At 35.9% G+C, this 23,780-nt stretch overlaps 1 protein-coding gene across 3 annotated transcripts in view; it reads left to right on the top strand.

Annotated features, from left to right (window-relative positions):
- Positions 1-21,326: 21,326 nt before the first annotated feature.
- The window catches only part of MAPK10 (mitogen-activated protein kinase 10), a gene marked incomplete at both ends in the record, with an annotated part of 162,255 nt that continues 159,801 nt past the window's right edge, over positions 21,327-23,780 (top strand). For all 3 annotated transcript variants that reach the window (XM_082607772.1, XM_082607773.1, XM_082607774.1), the window contains one exon: positions 21,327-21,392. In XM_082607772.1, the coding sequence (XP_082463898.1) occupies positions 21,327-21,392 (66 nt within the window). The remainder of the gene's footprint in view (positions 21,393-23,780) is intronic.

Below are 23,780 nucleotides of genomic sequence, written 5' to 3' on the forward strand. Positions count from 1 at the left end.
TAAAAGATTTGGCTGTGCAAGATAGGATGTGTGCTAATTATGCATGCAGTAAGGGGCTAGTCAGAGAAATCTGTCTTGCAAAGCAGGAGATGGAAAGAAGCTGTGAAGAAGACAATGAGAACGGCTCTGGTTTTGCATGTGTTCTTATGAAATACAGCAGCAGGAAGATGAAAGTGGAGGGGACAGATTTGCATGGATAAAAAGAAAGGGTGGTAAAACTTGTATCTGGGCCTTTGGATGGTGATAAATATGTTCCTACAAGAAGAGTTGGCTTGAAGCCTTGGAAAAGCTGCTTCCATTTCCGTCCTCCTTTGTACTTATCTCTACTTCAGAGTTTATGGTTAATTATTTTTACAAATCATTTCCCTCTTGCCCTCCTCACTCCAATTCAGTTGCTAAGTGACTGGAAGATAAAGTGACCTCTGAATTTATTCTTCTCATTATATTGTTAGATTTTTCTGCATCAATTAAGGGATGGATTTGTTTGTTGTAAGTTCAACACCTCTCCAGCATTCAAGTTGACATTTTACCTAATTAATAGCCCCTATTGGCCTAGTTATTTTGGGGATGCATAATTAAGGTAATAATGCTACTTGTTCAGTGGGATTAAGATTTCATTTTGCCTTTTAAATTAATTGCCCAAAGGTTTATTGCTTTTTCTGGCTATAGGCATATTATTATGCCCATCTGTGTTAAAATAAGCATATTTTTAAAGTCCACCCTTAGAAAAATTAAACAGTTACTGTAGGGCTTCCCTGGTGGCACAGTGGTTGAGAGTCCGCCTGCCGATGCAGAGGACACGGGTTCGTGCCCCAGTCCGGGTGGATCCCACATGCCGTGGAGCGGCTGGGCCTGTGAGCCATGGCCGCTGAGCCTGCGCGTCTGGAGCCTGTGCTCCGCAACGGGAGAGGCCACAACAGTGAGAGGCCCACGTACCGCAAAAAAAAAAAAAAAAGTTACTGTAATAGAAAATTTTGAACTTTGAGGATTTAAAAATAAACCCATATATATGTACAGTATTTTAATTTACTTAAAATTAAAAGGGAATTCCTTAAAGGCACTAATTTTGACCTTTTATCTTTGAATTGTTCACTTTTGTACTTGGAGTCCCCTCTATAACACCTGACGCAGAATGGATACTGGATATATACATACATTTTTCACTGACTTCATGTGATGGGAATTTGAATTTTCTTTTTAAAATGAAGTTAATATAAAAATGGTTATACGTAAGTAATTCTGAGTAAAAATCAACACAAATACAAACACTATTTCTATTTTTACTCTTTGGCACTTGTAGTCTGAATGTATTTATTTTCTGTGATGTGAAATGTTAATGACTTATCTATCAAATTGTATACATGAAAACACATAGCACTTACTATATAAAAGGCACTATACTCTATGCTTTACAAAGATTATTAATATGGAATCACTAAGGGAAAAAATAGCATACTTTCCCTCAGGTAACTATTTAGAAAAAAAGACCACGTGTAATTCACATGTGTACACACACAAACCTAGAAATGCTCGCAGGTGTGGAGCACGCAGATGTTAGGTTCTGAGTGTTCTGTGTATAGAATGATGGCTGTGGTGGTGGGAGATACATCGGGTTTCCTGCAGTAACTGAGGAGCTGAGTTTTATACCTTTCGATATTTAGATGGAAAAGTGTCATGACAAATGTTGAAGAAAAATATATAACCAGGCAAAAAAATAGTGGTTTAGATCCCTCACCTGGGCAAAATACCTTTTGTGATAGATAATGAGATTTGAACTGGTGGTGTCTGTTAAACCCACTAGAACCAATTCAAGAAATATTTTATTTGTTTTATAAACTATAAGGATGATGAAAAAATCCTGTTTCTCTATGTTAATGTAATTGTATACAGGCTACTTTAGAAAAATAAGTAAAACACTTGTGTCTAGGTGCAGGCCCCATATACATGAATTTTAGGAGAATTTAGAAGAGAAAAAAATCAGTTCCCGGGAGGCCACTGATAATATATTTAACATGTTTGCTGGCCAAGATTTTGAGAAATCTAATCTGTGTTTACTGCATTGCATTTTGGACATTTGGATTACAGTCCTATTGCCTCGCTGATGAGATATGTGAATTTGGAAGATTTCCTAACTATTTACCATTAGGCCTCAAGTTTCTCATCTGTGAAATGAAGTTGCTTAGATGCTTGCTATGTTTTCTTTCAGTTCAAAAGCTTTGCATCTGTTATCTTACCATATGCCGTAATAACATTTTGCCTTATTAAAAGATGTAGTCTTCATTGTAAAAAGTAGAAAATATGTAAAAGCACAAAGTGATAAATATGGACACAGTTCTATCTCTGTAAAACTATTTTCATATCTACTCAGTTTTTAAAAGATTGGGGACATATTGTGGTATTTTTAAAATGTTTTTCCACTTTACAGTATATTGTGAATGTTTATCCATCTTATGATTTTTAAATGCTTAAATGGAATTATGTTATATGCTTTTATGATAATTATTTTATTAATCCATTTTTATGGAGCATTTAGTTTTCTAATTATTTTACTATAAATAATGCTGTGGTTAACATTTTTATAGATTAATCTTTGTACAGATACTTGATTATATATCTTTAGCATAAATTCTTAGGTATGGAATTATTTGTCTTAAATGCATTTTTAAGCAATTGAATACATTGTTGTCAAGCTACCCCCAGTACTGAACGGATATTTATTTGCAACATCTATTGATTCATTCAATAAATATTTATTTAGTGCTTATTTTATATTGTGTAAACATGAATGAATTATTGAGAGAAATGGATGTCTGGGAGGAGGAGAACAGGTAGGTCTGTTTCTCTGCATTGAATATATTAATTATCAAAAAACTTCCACAATTTGATGAGTAAAATACTGTCTTATTTTTTATTTATTTGCTATTAAGATAAAACCCTTTTAAAAAATTACTTTGATAGCCATTTTGTATTGGGACTATTTTGTTGTACTGACTACCTTGCTTGGTGTCTGTGTCTCTCTTTGGTGAAGGAGGAAGGTGACCTCTAATGTTAATTAGTTCTCTTTCAAATGGTTGCCAATCGTACTGTTTTTGTCATCAAAATTAGAATTTTTCTTATCAAAATTAGAGCACTTTACTTTCCATTATATGTTGGTGATAAAATGACCTTTTTTTGTTTGTATGTTCCATAGTTCTCATTATATTGGTTCTATACTGTGTTTTAAATTGACTTATTTCTAAAGCACCATTTTTTCTACCTTAATACTTTATTGTATGCCCATCAGTTTTCCTTCAGTCCAATTATTCTTTTCTGAGGATTCTGACTCCTATCTCTAGTTATTTTTAAGATTTTATCACTGTTTGGCTCTTCTATAGTTACTTGTAATATTTCTAGGCATGGATTTATTCTTATCTATCCTGCTAAGGACTTCATTATGTTTTTCAGCTTTTTAGGAGAATTAACGGTCATTTTTACTTCAGATATTGCTCCTTGCCCTTTCTATTTATTTGCTTTGTTCCTTCTGGAACTCCAATTATATTTATTTTGGACCTTGTTAATGTATATGTCTCTCAGTCTTTCATATTTTCCATCTCTTTATTATTCTATCATAAATTCCTGTGAATCACCTTCCAGTTCATTAGCTCAACTGTTTCTATTTAATCTGTTTAATCTATTAGACTTTTAATTTAAAAGCTACTTTTCCCACAACTTCTATTTAATTCATTTTCAAATCTATCCATTTTTCCTCTAATCATAGTGATAGCTTATTTCTTATGGCATTTATTCTGACTCTTTAATTATTTTATTCATTCCTATATATGGTCTTTCCAATTGTTTTTCATCATGTCTAAAGTTCTTGTGGTGGTAATACTTCTTTTATAGTATCTGATAATGCTCACTTGTGGTGTTTGGTTTCCTTGTGATATTTATGGAAAATATGTGATTCATCTTTCAGTGTTTTTTTTTTTCTTCTTCTTCATTTCTTGTACCTGGTAACTTCCAGTGGTTTGTTAGTAAATGTTTAATTATTAGTTCTCTGAGAAAAAGTGCTCGGGTTTGTAGCATATCCCCAGCACAGCTAATTTTAAACTACTGAAGTGGTGTCATCAAGCATGGAGGTGGGAAGGGATGTGCACACTCAGGTTTTGTAAGCTGGTTGTAGGAGCCAACTTCAGAACACCACTGGCAATTTTCCTTTTATAATACAAATTCAGCTGTGTTAATTTTTGTTATAGTTTACCCAGTGCATGTAGAGTTTTGTGACATGAGTTTCCATTAGCTAACTCTTCCAGGACCAGAAGCAATGCTATATGTTCAAAACTAAGAAAGCTTAAAAATGTTTGTATGGTATAATTTTTGGATTGGTGAATCTCACCATTTCTACATCTTTTATATGTCCTATCTCTTAATACTCCACACTTTTTCTTATGCATTTGCCTCATTCCGCCATCTCTTACATTCTGGCCTCTATTGCTTTACTCCTGCTAAATAAGCTTATCAAAGGATTTCTGTGGAAGGAATCATCTTGTTACGTAAACACTATTTTAAGAGATATTTAGCTTTTAGATGTAGACAAGCACAGACTCCTTAGAAGGAGCTAGCATATCTCCTGAAGCTAATGATGTACTCCTAGATATTTGTGGGTAGAGTGTGCTAAATCAGAGGCAAACTTTTTCTGTAAATGGTGAGATAGTAAATAATTTAGACTTTGCAGGCCATACAGTCCCTCTCCCAAATACTCAACTCTGCCATTATAGTGTGAAAGCAGCCATAGATAATATGTAAACTAATAGATGGCTGTGTTCCAATAAAACTTTATTTATAAGAAGGTAATGAGTTGAATTTGGTGCATGGGCTACAGCTTACTGAGCCCTGCTCTAAATGATAGTCCATGGATGTAAAGATTTAATAATATTTTAAAGTGAGCATATGCACAATTGTTAATAGAAAATTAAATTTAATTTCATTTTCTATATCAGCACTTGAAAAGATAATTACTAGTTTTTAGATATAATTACTTTTTTTTTGCACATGGTTAGGAGAACCATTTTGGGCATAGAAGAGACAGTGTTTTTTGTAATTAACAGTGACTGTGTATTTTAATATTGTATATGTGCTTGCAGGCTATTAAGAGAGTCATTTATACTAAATCTGGTATGTGTTAAATACAAAAATTATTTATAGACAATGTGTTTGTGGTATACAAACTCAACTTGGAAACTGCTGGACCTTAGACTGTTGTTTGGAATCAGTAGTTCATTTGGTTTGCCCGTGTGTATATTGCATTTCAGTGACAAACCATGGGAGCCTGTAGCTGCCCAGAACAATTTGATTTTTTCATCTGTGAAGATTCTCAAACCTCCTGTGGTTTAGTTGGCACATCTCACATGCAAAAGAATTTAAGTATTGATCTAAGCTATTAAAACACATCATAGTTACATTCTTTTATAGCAACTGTTGTGCACCAGTTCAGCCTAATGAATTCTCAAGTGTATCTCATTTTTACAACTTGGCCTACTGCTTTGCTCAGAGTAGCCATTAACTCCTATAGGCATGTAATGAGGAGAAACTCAGTAGAGTACATAGCAGGAAATGAACATATGAGGGTTTTCCCAAAAGACCAACCAGTAATTGAAAGCACTAAACTCCCCAAATTATCATCCCCTCCCTTTTCAAGCTACTTATAGGTCCCATATTGTACCAAAATGTTGTCACGAATTCCACTTTAGCCTAATATGAAGATAGTGCCCTGGCCATTTATGTTGTACCTATGCAGTGGTGCCAAATGTTCTCTGCCAGGCTACTAGGAAATATAATTACCAAACTAGGTTTCTGTAATTCACTAAGATTATCATACTGAACATTCTCTTTCCTTTAATGTCCCTTTGAGGAACAAGAAGATTCTGCCTTGACTTAGTGACTTAGTCATAGAGCTACATTTGGAATCTTTATAATTCAAACCAGGAAAGGTCAAGATGCTTGCTTTTCATAGCAAGATTATTCATTCATTAAAAATTAAAATACATTGTTCATTTCAAGTGGGGGGCTGGATCTTATTATTTCCCACATGCCCAGTTCAGCAGTACAGAACGAAAACTGCCCTGCATGGTAACATTTTTGCAGGTATCTTTGCTGGACTCTTTCATACTTTCACTACTTCAAACGTCTCATTCCTAATTTGTTCTCATCAAATTTATTGAAAATTCATAGGTCTCATTATTAAAAGATAATGAAAATAGTTAGATTTGTGGTAGAGAAGGAAAGAAGCTTTTTTCCTTTGATTCACTTTTTATTCAATAAATATTTACTCAACATTAGCTCTACACTAAGAATAGCACTGGACCCTGGGGTTGTGAACATGAATAAAACATAATCACTTTCCCCAAGAAGGTCATAATGTAGTATGGAACAGACATATGAACAAACAGTTACAATATTATAAGATACTCGTAATAAAACTATGAACAAAATGCTGTGAGAAAACTAAGGAAAGTCTGAAGAGTGGCTGGGAGAACATTTCTCCATTTAACATGTGCTACAACATAGTGAAACAGCAATGGAACCACGTATTTTAAATGCTGGAAATGAGAATTTGGAAAATGGAAATAAAATAAAAATGCCATTTATAATATGAAAACATAAATGCTTAAGAATAAACAAATGTATGAAAGGACTGTACACATAAAATACATGATTAAATATAAAATACTTTTCTTTGTAAATTCTTAAAATCTTAAAATAGAATGGCTTATGAAAAGAAAAAATCATGGCAATATGTTGTGGAGTTTATAAAATATGTATAATTAAAATATATGACAACACTAGCTCAAAGGAAAATTGAAGCATACTATTGTAAGTTTCTTAAGCTATATGTGTGAAGTAGGATACTATTATTTGAACCTAGTTTACTAAAAATAAATGCATATTGCACACTCTAGAACAACCATTAAAAAAAGAAAAAGAAATATAACAATTTATTGCATAAAATAAAATGGGAAACAAAAAGATACACAGTTCTTCCAAAAACTCAGAAGGAAGAAAAATGGAATAAAGAATAGAGGGATAGAGGAGCTTCAAGATGGAGGAAGAGTAAGACGTGGAGATCACCTTCCTCCCCACAAATACATAAGAAATACATCTACATGTGGAACAGCTCCTACAGAACACCTACTGAACGCTGGCAGAAGACCTCAGACCTCTCAAAAGGCAAGAAACTCCCCAAGTACTTGGGTAGGGCAAAAGAAAAAAGAAAAAACAGAGACAAAATAAGGACGGGACCTGCACCAGTGGGAGGGAGCTGTGAAGGAGGAAAAGTTTCCACACACTAGAAGCCCCTTTGTGGGCGGAGACTGCAGGTGGCAGAAGGGGGAAGCTTTGGAGCCGCAGAGGAGAGCGCAGCCACCGGGGTGCAGAGGGCAAAGTGGAGAGACTCCCGCACAGAGGATCGGTGCCGACCGGCACTCACCAGCCCGAGAGGCTTTTCTGCTCACCCGCACAGGCGGATGGGGGCTGGGAGCTGAGGCTTGGGCTTCGGTCGGATCGGATTGCAGGGAGAGAACTGGGGGCGAGAACACAGCCTGAAGGGGTTAGTGCGCCACAGCTAGCCGGGAGGGAGTCCGGGAAAAATTCTGGAGCTGCCGAAGAAAAGAGACTTTTTCTTGCCTCTTTGTTTTCTGGTGCGCGAGGAGAGGGGATTAAGAGCGCTGCTTAAAGGAGCTCCAGGGACGGGCTCGAGCCGCAGCTATCAGCGCGGACCCCAGAGATGGGCATGAAATGCTATGGCTGCTGCTGCCGCCACCAAGAAGCCTGTGTGCAAGCACAGGTCACTATCCACACCTTCCTTCCCGGGGGCCTGTGCAGCCCGCCACTGCCAGGGTCCCGTGATCCAGGGGAAACTTCCCAGGGAGAATACACAGCGCGCCTCAGGCTGGTGCAACGTCATGCTGGCCTCTGCTGCCGCAGGCTCGCCCCGCACTTCGTACCCCTCCCTCCCCCCCGGCCGGAGTGAGCCAGAGCCTCCGAATCAGTTGCTTTCTTTAACCCCGTACTGTCTGAGCGAAGAACAAGTGCCCTCAGGTGACCTACACAAAGAGACGGGTCCAAATCCAAAGCTGAACCCTGGGAGTTGTGCGAAGAAAGAAGAGAAAGGGAAATTTCTCCCAGCAGCCCCAGGAGCAGTGGATTAAATTTCCACAATCAACTTGATGTACCTGCATCCCTGCATCTGTGGAATACCTGAATGGACAATGAATCATCCCAAATTGAGGAGGTGGACTTTGGGAGCAATGATACATTTTTTCCCCCTTTATCTCTTTTTCTGAGTGTTTATGTGTATGCTTCTGTGTGTGATTTTGTCTGTATAGCTTTGATTTTACCATTTGCCCTAGGGTTCTGTTTGTCCATTTTGTTTTGTTTTGTTTTCTTATTACAAAAATTTTTTTTCTTAATAATTATTTTTTATTTTAATAACTTTATTTTATTTTATCTTCTTCTTTCTTTCTTTCTTTTCTCCCTTTTATTCTGAGCTGTGTGGAAGACAGGCTCTTGGTGCTCCAGCCAGGCGTCAGGGCTGTACCACTGAGGTGGGAGAGTCAAGTTCAGGACACTGGTCCACAAGAGATCTCCCAGCTCCAGGTAATATCAAATGGCGAAAATCTCCCAGAGATCTCCATCTCAACACCAACACCCAGCTTCACTCAACAACCAGCAAGCTACAGTGTCGGACACCCTATGTCAAACAACTAGCAAGACAGGAACACAACTCCATCCATTAGCACAGAGGTTGCCTAAAATCATAATAAGGCTACAGACACCTCAAAACACACCACCATCCATGGACCTGACCATCAGAAAGACAAGATCTAGCTGCATCCACCAGAACACAGGCACTAGTCCCCTCCACCAGGAACCCTACACAACCCATTGAACCAACCTTAGCCACTGGAGACAAACACCAGAAACAACAGAAACTACGAACCTGCAGCCTGCAAAAAGGAGACACAAAACACAGTAAGTTAAGCAAAATGAGAAGACAGAGAAACACACAGGAGATGGAGGGGCAAGGCAAAACCCCACCAGACCTAACAAATGAAGAGGAAATAAGCAGTCTACCAGAAAAAGAATTCAGAATAATGATAGTAAAGATGACCCAAAATCTTGGAAGTAGAATGGAGAAAATACAAGAAACATTTAACAAGGACCTAGAAGAAGTAAAGAGCAAACAAACAGAGATGAACAACACAATAAATGAAATTAAAAATTCTCTAGAAGGGATTGGACTTCCCTGGTGGTGCAGTGGTTGAGAGTCTGCCTGCCGATTCAGGGGATATGGGTTCGTGCCCCGGTCCGGGAAGATCTCACATGCCACGGAGTGGCTGAGCCCGTGAGCCATGGCTGCTGAGCCTGTGCATCTGGAGCTCTGCAACGGAAGAGGCCACAACAGTGAGAGGACTGCAAAAATTCTATAGAAGGGATCAATAGCAGAATAATGGAAGCAGAAGAACGGATAAGTGACCTGGAAGATAAAATAGTGGAAATAACTACTGCAGAGATGAATAAAGAAAAAAGAATGTAAAAAATTGAGGACAGACTCAGAGAACTCTGGGACAACATTAAACACACCAGCATTGGAATTATAGGGGTCCCAGAAGAAGAAGAGAAAAAGAAAGGGACTGAGAAAATATTTGAAGAGATTATAGTTGAAAACTTCCTTAATATGGGAAAGGAAATAGTTATTCAAGTCCAGGAAGCACAGAGAGTCCCATATAGGATAAATCCAAGGAGAAACATGCCAAGACACATATTAATCAAACTATCAAAAATTAAATACAAAGAACAAATATTAAAAGCAGCAAGGGAAAAACAACAAGTAACAAATAAGGGAATCCCCATAAGGTTAACAGCTGATCTTTCAGCAGAAACTCTGCAAGCCAGAAGGCAGTGGCAGGACATATTTAAAGTGATGAAAGAGAAAAACCTACAACCAAGATTACTCTACCCAGCAAAGATCTCATTCAGATTTGATGGATAAATTAAAAGCTTTACAGACAAGAAAAGATAAGACAACTGAGCACCACCAAACCAGTTTTACAACAAATGCTAAAGGAACTTCTCTGGGCAGGAAACACAAGAGAAGGAAAACACCTACAATAATAAAGCCAAAACAATTAAGAAAATGGTAATAGGAACATACATATTAATAATTACCTTAAATGTAAATGAATTAAATGCTCCCACCAAAAGACATAGACTGGCTGAATGGATACAAATACAAGACCCATATATATGCTGTCTAAAAGAGACCCACTTCAAACCTAGGTACACATACAGACTGAATGTGAAGGGATGGAAAAAATATTCCATGCAAATGGAAATCAAAAGAAAGCTGGAGTAGCAATTCTCATATCAGACAAAACAGACTTTAAAACAAAGATTATCAGAAGAGACAAAGAAGTACACTACATAATGATCAAGGGATCGATCCAAGAAGAAGATATAACAATTGTAAATATTTATACACCCAACCTAGGAGCACCTCAATACATAAGGCAAATACTAACAGCCATAAAAGGGGAATTAGACAGTAACACAATCATAGTAGGGGACTTTAACACCCCACTTTCACCAATGGACAGATCATCCAAAATGAAAATAAATAAGGAAACACAAGCTTTAAATGATACATTAAACAAGATGGACTTAATTGATATTTATAGGACATTCCATTCAAAAACAACAGAATACACATTCTTCTCAAGTGCTCATGGAACATTCTCCAGGATAGATCATATCTTGGGTCACAAATCAAGCCTTGGAAAATTTAAGAAAATTGAAATTGTATCAAGTATCTTTTCCAACCACAATGCTATGAGACTAGACATCAATTACAGGAAAAAATCTGTAAGAAATACAAACACATGGAGGCTAGAACAACACAGTACTTAATAACCAAGAGATCACTGAAGAAATCAAAGAGGAAATGAAAAAATACCTAGAAACAAATGACAATGAAAACACAACCACCCAAAACCTGTGGGATGCAGCAAAAGTAGTTCTAAGAGGGAAGATTATAGCTATACAAGCCAACCTTAAGAAACAAGAAACATCTCAAATAAACAAAGTAACCTTACACCTAAAGCAATTAGAGAAAGAACAAAATAACACCAAAGTTAGCAGAAGGAAAGAAATCATAAAGATCAGATCAGAAATAAATGAAAAAGAAATGAAGGAAACAATAGCAAAGATCAATAAAATTAAAGCTGATTCTTTGAGAAGATAAACAAAATTGATAAACCATTAGGCAGACACATCAAGAAAAAAAGGGAGAAGACTCAAATCAATAGAATTAGAAATGAAAAAGGAGAGGTAACAACTGATACTGCAGCAATACAAAGGATCATGAGAGATTACTAGAAGCAACTGTATGCCAATAAAATGGACAACCTGGAAGAAATGTTCAAATTCTTAGAAATGTACAACCTGCCGAGACTTAACCAGGAAGAAATAGAAAATATAAACAGACCAATCACAAGCACTGAAAATGAAACTGTGATTAAAAATCTTCCAACAAACAAAAGCCCAGGACCAGATGGCTTCACAGGTGAATTCTATCAACCATTTAGAGAAGAGCTAACACCTATCCTTCTCAAACTCTTCCAAAATATAGCAGAGGGGGGAACACTCCCAAACTCATTCAACGAGGCCACCATCACTCTGATACCAAAACCAGACAAGGATGTCACAAAGAAAGAAAACTACAGGCCAATATCACTGAAGAACATATATGCAAAAATCCTTAACAAAATACTAGCAAACAGAATCCAACAGCACATTAAAAGGAACATACACCATGATCAAGTGGTGTTTATCCCAGGAATGCAAGGATTCTTCAATATATGCAAATCATTCAACGTGATACACCATATTAACAAATTGAAGGAGAAAAACCATATGATCATCTCAATAGATGCAAAGGAAACTTTCGACAAACTTCAACACACATTTATTACAAAAACCCTCCAGAAAGTAGGCATAGAGGGAACTTTCCTCAACATAATAACAGCCATATATGACTAGCTCACAGCCGACATCGTCCTCAATGGTGAAAACCTGAAACCATTTCCACTAAGATCAGGAACAAGACAAGGTTGCCCACTCTCACCACTATTATTTAACATAGTTTTGGAAGTTTTAGCCACAGCAATCAGAGAAGAAAAGGAAATAAAAGGAATCCAAATTGGAAAAGAAGAAGTAAAGCTGTCACTGTTTGCAGGTGACATGATACTATACATAAAGAATTCTAAGATGCTACCAGAAAAATTATTAGAGCTAATCGATGAATCTGGTAAAGTAGCAGGATACAAAATTAAAGCACAGAAATCTCTTGCAATCCTATACACTAATGATGAAATATCTGAAAGTGAAATTAAGAAAACACTCCCATTTACCAATGCAATAAAAAGAATAAAATATCTACCTAAACAGACAAAAAACCTGTATGCAGATAATTATAAGACACTGATGAAAGAAATTAAAGATACTACAAATATATGAAGAGATATACCATGTTCTTGGATTGGAAGAATCAACATTGTGAAAATGACTCTACTACCCAAAGCAATCTACAGACTCAAAGCAATCCCTATCAAACTACCACTGGCATTTTTCACAGAAGTAGAACAAAGAATTTCACTATTTGTGTGGAAAGACAAAAGACCCCAAGTAGCCAAAGCAATCTTGAGAACGAAAAATGGAGCTGGAGGAATCAGGCTCCCTGACTTCAGACAATGCTACAAAGCTACAGTAATCAAGACAGTATGGTACTGGCACAAAAACAGAAATATAGATCAATGGAACAGGATAGAAAGCCCAGAGATAATCGCACACACATATGGTCACCTTACCTTTGATAAAGGAGGCAAGAATATACAGTGGAGAAAAGAAAGCCTCTTCAATAAGTGGTGCTGGCAAAACTGGACATATAAAGACATATAAAAGAATGAAATTAGAACACTCCCTAACACCATACACAAAAATAAACTCAAAATGGATTAAAGACCTAAATGTAAGTCCAGACACCATCAAACTCTTAGAGGAAAGCATAGGCAGAACACTCTATGACATAAATCACAGCAAGATCCTTTTTGACCCACCTCCTAGAGAAATGGAAATAAAAACAAAAATAAACACATGGGACCTAATGAAACTTAAAACTTTTGCACAGCAAAGGAAACCATAAACAAGACAGAAAGACAACCCTCAGAATGCGAGAAAATATTTGCAAATGAAGCAACTGACAAAGTATTAATCTCCAAAACATACAAGCAACTCATGCAGCTCAATATTAAAAAACAAACAACCCAATCCAAAAATGGGCAGAAGACCTAAATAGACCTTTCTCCAATGAAGATATACAGATTGCCAACAAACACATGAAAGAATGCTCAATCTCATTAACCATTAGAGAAATGCAAATCAAAACTACAATGAGATATCATCTCACACTGGTCAGAATGGCCATCATCAAAAAATTACAAATAATAAATGCTGGAAAGCATGTGGAAAAAAGTGAACCCTCTTGCACTGTTGGTGGGAATGTAAATTGATACAGCCACTATGGAGAAGAGTATAGAGATTCCTTAAAAAACTAAAAATAGAATTACCATATGACCGAGCAATCCCACTACTGGGCATATACCCTGAGAAAACCATAATTTTAAAATAGTCATGTACCAAAATGTTCATTGCAGCTCTATTTACAATAGCCAGGCCATGGAAGCAACCTAAGTGTCCATCAACAGATGAATGGATAAAGAAGATGTGGCACATATATACAATGGAATATTACTCAGCCATAAAAAGAAACGAAACTGAGTTATTTGTAGTGAGGTGGAGACTGTCATACAGAGTGAAGTAAGTCAGAATGAGAAAAACAAATACCATATGCTAACACACATATATGGAATCTAAAAAAGAAAAAAAAAGAAAAATGGTCAGAAGAATCTAGGGACAAGACAGGAATAAAGATGCAGACCTACTAGAGAATGGACTTGAGGATACGGGGAGGGGGAAGGATAAGCTGGGACAAAGTGAGAGAGTGGCATGGACATATATACACTACCAAACGTAAGGTAGATAGCTAGTGGGGAGTAGCCGCATAGCACAGGGAGATCAGCTCGGAGCTTTGTGACCACCTAGAGTGCTGGGATAGGGATGGTGGGAGGGAGGGAGATGCAAGAGGGAAGAGATATGGGGACATATGTATATGTATAACTGATTCACTTTGTTATAAAGCAGAAATGGACACACCATTGTAAAGCAATTATACTCTAATATAGATGTTAAAAAAAAGAAATTGAACATATAACTACCATAAGATCCAGAAATGCCATTTTTGGATATATATCCAAGGAAAATAAACCATTATCTCAGAGAGATATCTGTACTCCCATGTTCACTGCAGCATTATTCACAGTAGCCAAGGTATAGAAACCAGAGAGTAGATAAGTGATTGCCACTGGCTTGATGGGGTTGGAGGAAGAGGGTAGGGAGAGGTTGGTAATAAGGCACAGACTATCATTATAAGTTGAGTAAGATCCATAAGAGGATCTAATGTATAACATGGTGACTATAGTTCATAGCACTGTATTATATAATCAAAACTTCCTAGAGAGTAGAACTTAAATGTTCTCGCCAATAAAGGGGGCAGGGAATATGTGGGGTGATTGATGTGTGAATTAACTAGATGGGGGAAGTCCTTTCAAAACGTATGCATATATCACGTCATCATATTGAATGCTTTAAATGTCTTAAGCAATTTATTTGTCAGTTATACTTCAATAAAGCTAAAAAAAGAAAAAAAAGAATATAGGGATAAAATACAAAACTAATTGTATGATGGTAGACTTAAAGTCAATAACATCCATAATTACTTTAAATGAAAATGGATCAGTGTATCCGTTAAAAGGCAGAGATGGGCTTCCGTGGTGGCACAGTGGTTAAGAATACACCTGCCGATGCAGGGGACACGGGTTCGTGCCCCACTCCCGGAAGATCCCACATGCCGTGCAGCGGCTGGTCCCGTGAGCCATGGCCACTAAGCCTGCGCGTCCGGAGCCTGTGCTCCGCAACGGGAGAGGCCACAGAAGTGAGAGGTCCTCACACCGCAAAAAAAAAAAAAAAAAAACAAAGGCAGAGATTATCGACAAGTCATCACTTCTCTTCAATATTGTACTGGAGGCAGGACAATTAGGCAAGAAAAGTCAGATTGGAAAGGAAGAAGCAAAAACTGTCTTCACTTGCAGATGACATTTCTGTGTATAAAGAAAATCCTAAACCATCAACAAAATATTTACTAGATTAAATAAGTGAATTTAATAGAGTTTTAGATACAAGGTCACTTACAAAAATCAACTTTATTTTTAGAAATAAGCATTTAGGAAATGGAAATGAAAACATGCCATTTACAATAGCATCAAAAAATATAAATGCTAAAGAATAAACTTAAAAAATATAAGGTCTATCTATGTACTGTAAACTACAAAAGATTCCTGAGATAAATTAGAGAGAACTGAAGTAAATGGACAAATATACTATGATTGTGGATAAAACACCCGATATTAAGATATCTATTCTTTCCCAGGTGATCTATAGTTCTGATGCAATCCCAATCAAAATTCTAGAAGGATTTTAAAAAATTTTGAAATGTTAGGCTGATTTTAAAATTAATGTGGAAATGCAGAGGCCTAGAATAGTCCCAAAAATAAAAGAAAAGAAAAATCTGGGGACTTCCCTAATTTTAAGACTATTATAAAGCTACAGTTATCAAGACAAGATGGTATTAGGGTGAAGATATACAACAGATAAATGGAATAGAATAGAATCCTGAAATAGACTTGCATTGGTACAATCAACTGATTTTTTAACCAAGGCAGCAAGGCAACTCAATATGGAAAGGAAAGTCTTTTCACTAAGAATGCTTGAACAGCTGTGTATCATTAAGGAATAAATGTGAAACTCAGCTTATACATCACACCATGAATTAAAATTAATTGGAGAAGTATCATAGACCTAAAAGTAAAATCAACAATGTAAAATTTCATGAAGAAAATGTGGAAGAATATCCTCGTGAACTTGGATTGGGAAAGGTCCCTTGAGAAAATGAAGAAAGCACTAATAATAAAAGGAAAATAAATCATAAAATATATTTCATAAAAATTAAATATTACTCACTAAAAGAAAGCATCAATAAGCTGAGTATGCAAGCTACAGACTGAAAGAAAATATTCATAATACATGTAACTGACAGTAAACTTTAATCTGAAATAGAGAATTTCTGCAATTTGTATAAAAAGACAAATAACTCGCTTCCGCCACCCACAGCCCCACCAAATGGGCAAAGTATTATACTTGAAAAGTCACTCTACCGAGTAAGATAAATAAATGGCCAATAAACTCATGAGAAACATTCTAAACACTATTAGTCATCAGGGAAATAAAAAATAAAACCATAATGAAATACTACTAAACACTCACTAGAATGATTAAAATTTAGAGAACTGATAACACAAAATGTTGGCAAGGATGTGAAGCAACTGAATTTTTATGCATTGCTACAGGGGGTAGACAACTTTTAATAAGTTAAACATATTCCTATCCCCCGGTCCAACAATTCCTTCTTTAGGTACTTTTCCCAAAAGAAATGAAAACATATTTGTGCAAAAATACATGTATATAAATGTTCGTGCCGCATTATTGATATCCAAAAAATAGAAACACCTAAAATATCTAAAAGCAGAATAGAGAATAGATAAACTGATACACCTTACTCAGCAAAAAAAAAAAAGAACAACTACTGATACTTTTGCCAACATGGATGAATTCTAAAAGAAGCCCAATGAAAAAGAGTATATACTGTATGATTTCATTTATATGCGTTCTAGGACAAGAAAAACTAATCTATATAGAGAAAGAAGTTAGAACATTGTTGCATGGGGGGTGGGGACTATTGTCAAGAAAAAGGTACAGGGATTTTCAGACTTTACCTTTATCACAATGTGAGTTACATGGATATAGGCATTTGTCAAAACTCATCAATCTGCACACTTTAGAACTGTTCATTTTGCTGTGTGTAAATTATACCTGGGCAAACTAAATTTTTAAAAAATTAAAAATAAGAAATGGAGGTAGATATCTGGCAAAAATTATACATGAATCTCATGGAAATGTAATAAAATAATCTCACAGATTGAAATTTGAGGAGTAACTTGTTTCTTTTGTTGTTTTGTTTTACTTTTTACTTATTTTATGACTGTATTTTAGTAGTTTTTTTCCTGTAACGGATTTAGTTTCTCATATACAGAAAATCTAGAATTAGAAAAATCCAGAATTTCTTAATTCAGTAGCTTAATGATATCATCAAGCACAGAGTTCTTTCTATTGTTCTGCTTTACACTGCTCAGCATTTCTTCTCAAGATCATTTCCTATTAGTGGCTTTACAAGCGTTTTGGTTCCAGACATCCATGAAGAGATAACAATGCCTAGCAAGAGAATGAAGGACCTTGTTCCTTGTGTCACTTGAACCTTTTTCTATTATAAAATATCAGACATATCAAATAGCATACATTTTATACCTGTAGGGTTTAAAGAATAATAATGAAATAATGTTGCATGACATCACTACTCAGCTCAAAGTAGTCATAATGAAAACCCCTGCATGCCCCTCTCTAGGGGTGTTCTTCCCCTCCCTAGGAGATAGCCAATCTCTTGAATTTTGCATTTTTTATTCTTTTGCTTTTCTTTATAGTTTTATCATAGTAAAAAAATATTCTTAAATAATATATTGTTTAGTTGTGTATATTTTGTAACGTTCGTAAGTGAAGTTACCCATAACTTCTTTTCATTCATTTACCATGTTTATATTTGGCACGTTGATATTTGTTTCTTTATACAACCATTTCACTACCATATGGTGTCCAACTAAATGAATGTACCATAGTTTACTTATTCATTGGTCTTTCTGCGATTATTTTTTTCCAGTATTAATTTTTATTATTTATTTATTTTTCTATTACAAAAGTATTCTAATGAACTGCCTTTTATCTTTGTAGCAAAACACAAGAGTTTCTCTGGAAATATGTGTAGAAGTAGAATTGGTGGGTGTTAGGCTATGCAGAAATTTACTGTATAATGCTATTTTCCCCCTAAATTTGGTTGTTCCAACTGCCAAAATTATCAACAGTGTATAAATATTCCCATCTAATCAAGCGCTTTGCAAAAACAATATTATCATACTTTTCAGTTTTTATTAATATGATAGGTACAAAATAGTATCTCAATGTGGCTTTAAATTACATATATATTTATGAGCCTTTTTGTATTTCTTTTTTTTATAAAATGTATTCCATATTGTTTGCCCATTCTTCTGTTGGGTTCTTTGTCTTTTTCCTCTTATATTTTAGGAGCTGTCTATAGATTCTGGATAAATCTTCCTCTGGTTATATGTGTTTCAAATATTTTTTCTAAATTTATGGCCTACTTCTTTATCACATTTTTTCATAAACAGAAATGATTCATTTTAAATAGTCTATTTTATCAGTAGTTTCCTTTTTAACTTAGCATATTTACATATTATTTATGATGTATTCCTCAGACATTCAACTACATTTCCTTCTATATTATTTAAACTTTGGCCTTTCCTGAAAATTTTAATCCATCTGGAATTGTGTTTTGTATGCAACATGAGGTAGGGGTTGTCAAGACCTTTGAAGAGTTTTAGATGTTACCCTATCAGCAAGCTAACAAGGTAGCTTGCCACAGTTTCATGAATGCTGGCTAAGATAAGCGATTCCTGGGTCAGATCAAAGTTCTTTACTACTCATGTTAATAACAGGAGCTAGAGTGTCAGAATCCATGCCAATTTCTTAGGCTCATTTCCCACAGGGTGACTCAAAGAAGGTCAGGTGATTACTGCACATACAGTGAGTGGTGTTATTGAAGAGGAACCCCAAGCTTAGGGAACCCAAATCTCTTATGGTGGGTGGTTAGCATGCCTGACTTTTGCCCTAGAGGGACACCTTATTTGTATTATACTGGAGAGCAATCAAACCTGCCTTATGCTCCAGAGGGAGATATGTTTGCTCTACAACCATCTTTGAGAAGATAGTCTGGAATAAAGGCAGCCAGTGCCTCTGCCTGTAAGACATGCAGAAGTATGAGAAGCCCATAGAGAATTGTCTTTAACAAGGAAAATTCCTCCCTCCCCTTGCCCCAATATTTATGACCAATTGTCTCAGCTTGGTTTAATGCATAGTCTCTCCTTTCCCCAGATATCTTTAATATAGTCAGGTTTAAATGTCTATATTAACATAATTTAGCATAACCAGTTTCCATATACATATGTGTCTGTTTCTGGGCTCTCTATTCTATTAATCAGTAGTCTTATCTCTGTATCCACCCTGCATACCTTACTTACTACAACTTTAAAATAAATCCTGATCTCTGGTAGAGAAACTCCCTCCCCAACCTCCACCAATACCCACCTTATTCTTCTTCAGAAATGTCTCATATATTCTAGTCCTTTCATTCTTCCTTGTATTTAAAAAATCTACACAGGTTCCAATGTAACATATTTTTTCTTGCAATTCAGACCTTCCTTCTGGGATTGTTTTGCTTGCTCCAGAATTTTGTTTGAAACTTTCTATAGTAAACTTTATGCAGGTGTCTCCATTGTAACTTCCCACCGTAGATAGCTTCCAAGCTTTGGTTCCTGTACTCGGCATGCTGCCCTTTAAAGCTAAATTTCTGATCTTCAGACATCAGCAGATGGTCTGAGGACAAGTGACAGTCTCAGCTCATTTACTTCTATGCATGGATCCTTTCACATTGTTTTCAGCCTCTCAGAATTTTTCTTGCCTTTTTTTGGGCAGCCCAGCTATTCATTTTAAAAGACATTTTGTCTATTTCACCTAACCTTTCTAGAAGTTTTGCACTGAAAGTGTTTTTCAGGATATCTAATCATTCATATTGCCAGAAACAGAAGTCTTGTGTCAATAGTGGTTTTAAAATTGTTTGACCTCACAGAATTGTATCTTGCACACAATACATATTCAACAAAGTGTGTTTAATTGAACTGAATAAGATTTTGGTTGAGTTTTTCTGATGCTGCCTCATCATTGCCAAATAACCCAGTACCTAATTTGGCATTTCCACTGTTAGATTATTATCCTCTCCTTAAAACTTTACACCATTAAAAAATATTTTAAACATACAGAAAGCAATGTACTTGAAATCTTTGTACTTACCACCAAGATTAAATACGTGTTAATATAGTGTCCTATTTTCTTTAATCTATGGTTATATGGTCAGATAACAAAGTAATGTATATTATTTTGTGTACTTTAAAATTTTACATTAATAATACAGTGATATTCAGACTTTTTTTTTTTTAAATTCAAATTCTCACTCCATAGATTCTTTTTTTTTGGGGGGGGTAGGAGTTTTTTTTTATTAATTAATTAATTTATTTTTGCTGTGTTGGGTCTTCGTTTCTGTGCGAGGGCTTTCTCTAGTTGTGGCAAGCCGGAGCCACTCTTCATCGCGGTGCGTGGGCCTCTCACTATCGTGGCCTCTCCTATTGCGGAGCACAGGCTCCAGACGCGCAGGCTCAGTAGTTGTGGCTCCCGGGCCCAGTCGCTCCGCGGCATGTGGGATCCTCCCAGAGCAGGGTTCGAACCTGTGTCCCCTGCATTAGCAGGCAGACTCTTAACCACTGCGCCACCAGGGAAGCCCCCAGACATTTTTGAAAGCTGCTTTTTTCCCCCCACTCAACATCATGTTTGAAATATTTTCCATGCTGATACCCTAAGCTTTGATTCAATTATTCCAAGTCCTGTCTGTAATTTTATTATAAATTAAATTTTATTTAATAGTCCCTTTATTCTACAACAAATATTCTTATTATATATATATCCTCTTGAGCATGTATTTGAGAATTTTTAAAAATTAGTTGCCTAGAACTGAAAGTGCTCTATAATAGGATGTACTTAACTTTAACATATTAGGTATATCCAGTTTCTTATATCTGGTCTTTATGATTGTGATGACATTGATCATTATAGAAGATAGGACATTTTTAACCTTATTTTATTATTTAATATTTACAATTTGTGAAAAGTACCTAGTACTGGTCTGGACAAGTATTATGCTGAATATATGCAGTGCCTGAAACATTGTGTATAATTCAAATTATACTAAAGTTTATACTATTCAATAATGAATAATTAGGTGATTTGGAAATTCATGCCCCCATTTTTTTCTATAGGTATTTATGAGCCTCCATTTATTGTACTACTGCAGTGAACCAACCTTGGATGTGAAAATTGCCTTTTGTCAGGTGTGTGTTCCTTACAGGTAAAACAAAGTACAGTATATTCGCTTGTATTTCCATTTTGCCATCCCATCTAGCAAATGTTCCACACTAAAGTTAATGTTTATGTAATGTTAAAAGTAGCTTAGGAAGTAGAAGCTGGTACCTAGATGCTTTTTTCCCCCCAGTTCATTTATGTTAGAATAGGAATGAAGAGAATTCTTTTTAATGTTTATAAATATAGTACTTGATCACTGTATAAAGTTATTTCTTACTAGATTTAACATCATTAATATGTCTTTTTCAAACCCTTAAATGTGGTTTTATTCTCAAACTAGCTAAAGTCTATGATATTATTTTTCATCTAAGAACGGATGAGCCCCAAGTAGAGTATCTCTAGTACTGAAATATAATAATATGTAGGTAGTGCTCAGTTTGTTTTCTGATGTTCAGTTCTAACCAGTAGTTGATAACAAATATAAAACAAAAATAATGACTAATAAATGTATCTTTAACCTACAGTGAACACTAGTGAGAAGGTGTTGTGCATGGACCAAATAAGAATCTGCACTTCTGTGTTCACACAAGTGATATTCTTAAGAAAGAGCCCAGCTGGGGCACCTGTACCTACTCTAAGTATGTTTAGGTAGTTCTAACTTAAGCCTGTTGTCATGACATAATTAATAGTGCTAAGTTTTACTCTCAGGAATTTTTGTATGGCCCATAAAATTCATGGTAACTCTATTCATACCCCAAGAAGAGAGCACTTCTGTTTTTTTTTCTGTAATGATTTTCATTGCATGTTCTCATCAAGATGGGTTGTAAACAGAGAATGACATGCATCCCTTGAAACAAGGTTTAAAGAAAAACTCTGTAGCCTCTATTATTTTAATACAATATTTTCTGATTCTAGAAGTAACATGTACTGATTATAGAAAATATATAAAAATACAAAGGGAAACAAAACATTGGTAAATCTATTCTCTCTGAGCGTAGTTAGAATTTCTATGGAAAAGTAAAATTTGTTACGTGCCATGAATGGGATTTACTGTCTGTTTCATCTCCCTGACCTGTAAGTTCTTGCAGTGCCAAAAGCCTTAGACTTTCAGATAACTTCTCTTCTCTAACTAGAACTCTGGATCTGGACAGCTTGGTTTAGAAATTCCAAATCTGTCACCGATTAGCCATTTACTTGTGAGCTTGGGCAAGTTAGTTAACCTTGCTGTGCTTCGGTTTATTTGTAAAAAGGGAAAAAAGTAATAGTACCTACTTTCTAGGTTTATGAGAATTAAGTGAGCTAATACTTGCCTAGCACTGAGTACAGTGCTGGAAGATATTTTTGTTAAATAGCTAACTAAATCTTAAATAAATTTACATTCACTCTTCTGGTTCTCCCATTGAGTCCTAGTGTTTTAAATATTATCAGTATCTTGAATACTCCCCAGTTATATCTCCAACACAAACCTCTCCCTGAAACCAGACTCATAAACCCAATTGCTTGTTCTATATTCAGCTCAGATGGCTAATAGGCATAGCAAATGATAATATACCAAACCAAACCAAACCCTTGAGCTTTCCTCCAAAATTGCTCTGCTCTAATTCAGTAAATGCTAAATCCATCTTTCCAATTGCTTAGAGCAAAATCTTCAGAATCATCTTTTGGACAATAATTTGCATCCAATCTGTCAGCAAATTCTGTTGGCTCTACTTTAAAAATATATCTGGAATCTCACTACTTCTAACCGTTTTCTCCACCACCATTCTGATCCAAACCTGGATTATTGCAAGAGCTTCCACTTTTGCTCACCCCCAAATGGTTTATTCTCAAAACATCAGCAAGAGTGACATTTGAAAAATATAAGTGAGATCATGTCACTCCTTGGTTAAAAACAAAAAAAAGCAAAACAAAAAAAACCTTCCAGTCAAGTGAGATGTCGTCCCATCTCACTTATGGTAAAAATTCTTAAAATAAATACACAAACCTTTGCCATGTAGCCACCGAGACACCCCTCCTTCAAATGCTCTTCCTTTATTATCCACTTGGCTCACGCCTTCACCACCTTCAGGACTTGGCTCAAATGTCATTTTTAAGGGAGTCTTTCCTGCCTATCCTATTTAAAATTGCCCCTTCCTAATCTACACTGCCTACCCCACACCGACTACCCAACTTCCCTGTCTTTCTATTTTTTTCCCTCCATAACACTTTTTGGTATCTGATACACTATATATGTAACTAGCACGTTGCTTCTCTCTCTCTGCTAGAATGCATTTTTCAGTTGGGCAGGTACTCTTTTTCAGTGGTGTGCTGTGAGCTCACATAGGCTCACAAGAGTTGATTGTGCACATCCCTTCTCAGCTTTAAGTTCAATGATGTCAAGTTGGTAGATTGAACTTTGTCATGATAGGAATATGTAC

The sequence above is a fragment of the Mesoplodon mirus genome, assembly GCF_964341445.2.
Source record: "Mesoplodon mirus genome assembly, chromosome: 2".
Taxonomy (NCBI): domain Eukaryota; kingdom Metazoa; phylum Chordata; class Mammalia; order Artiodactyla; family Ziphiidae; genus Mesoplodon; species Mesoplodon mirus.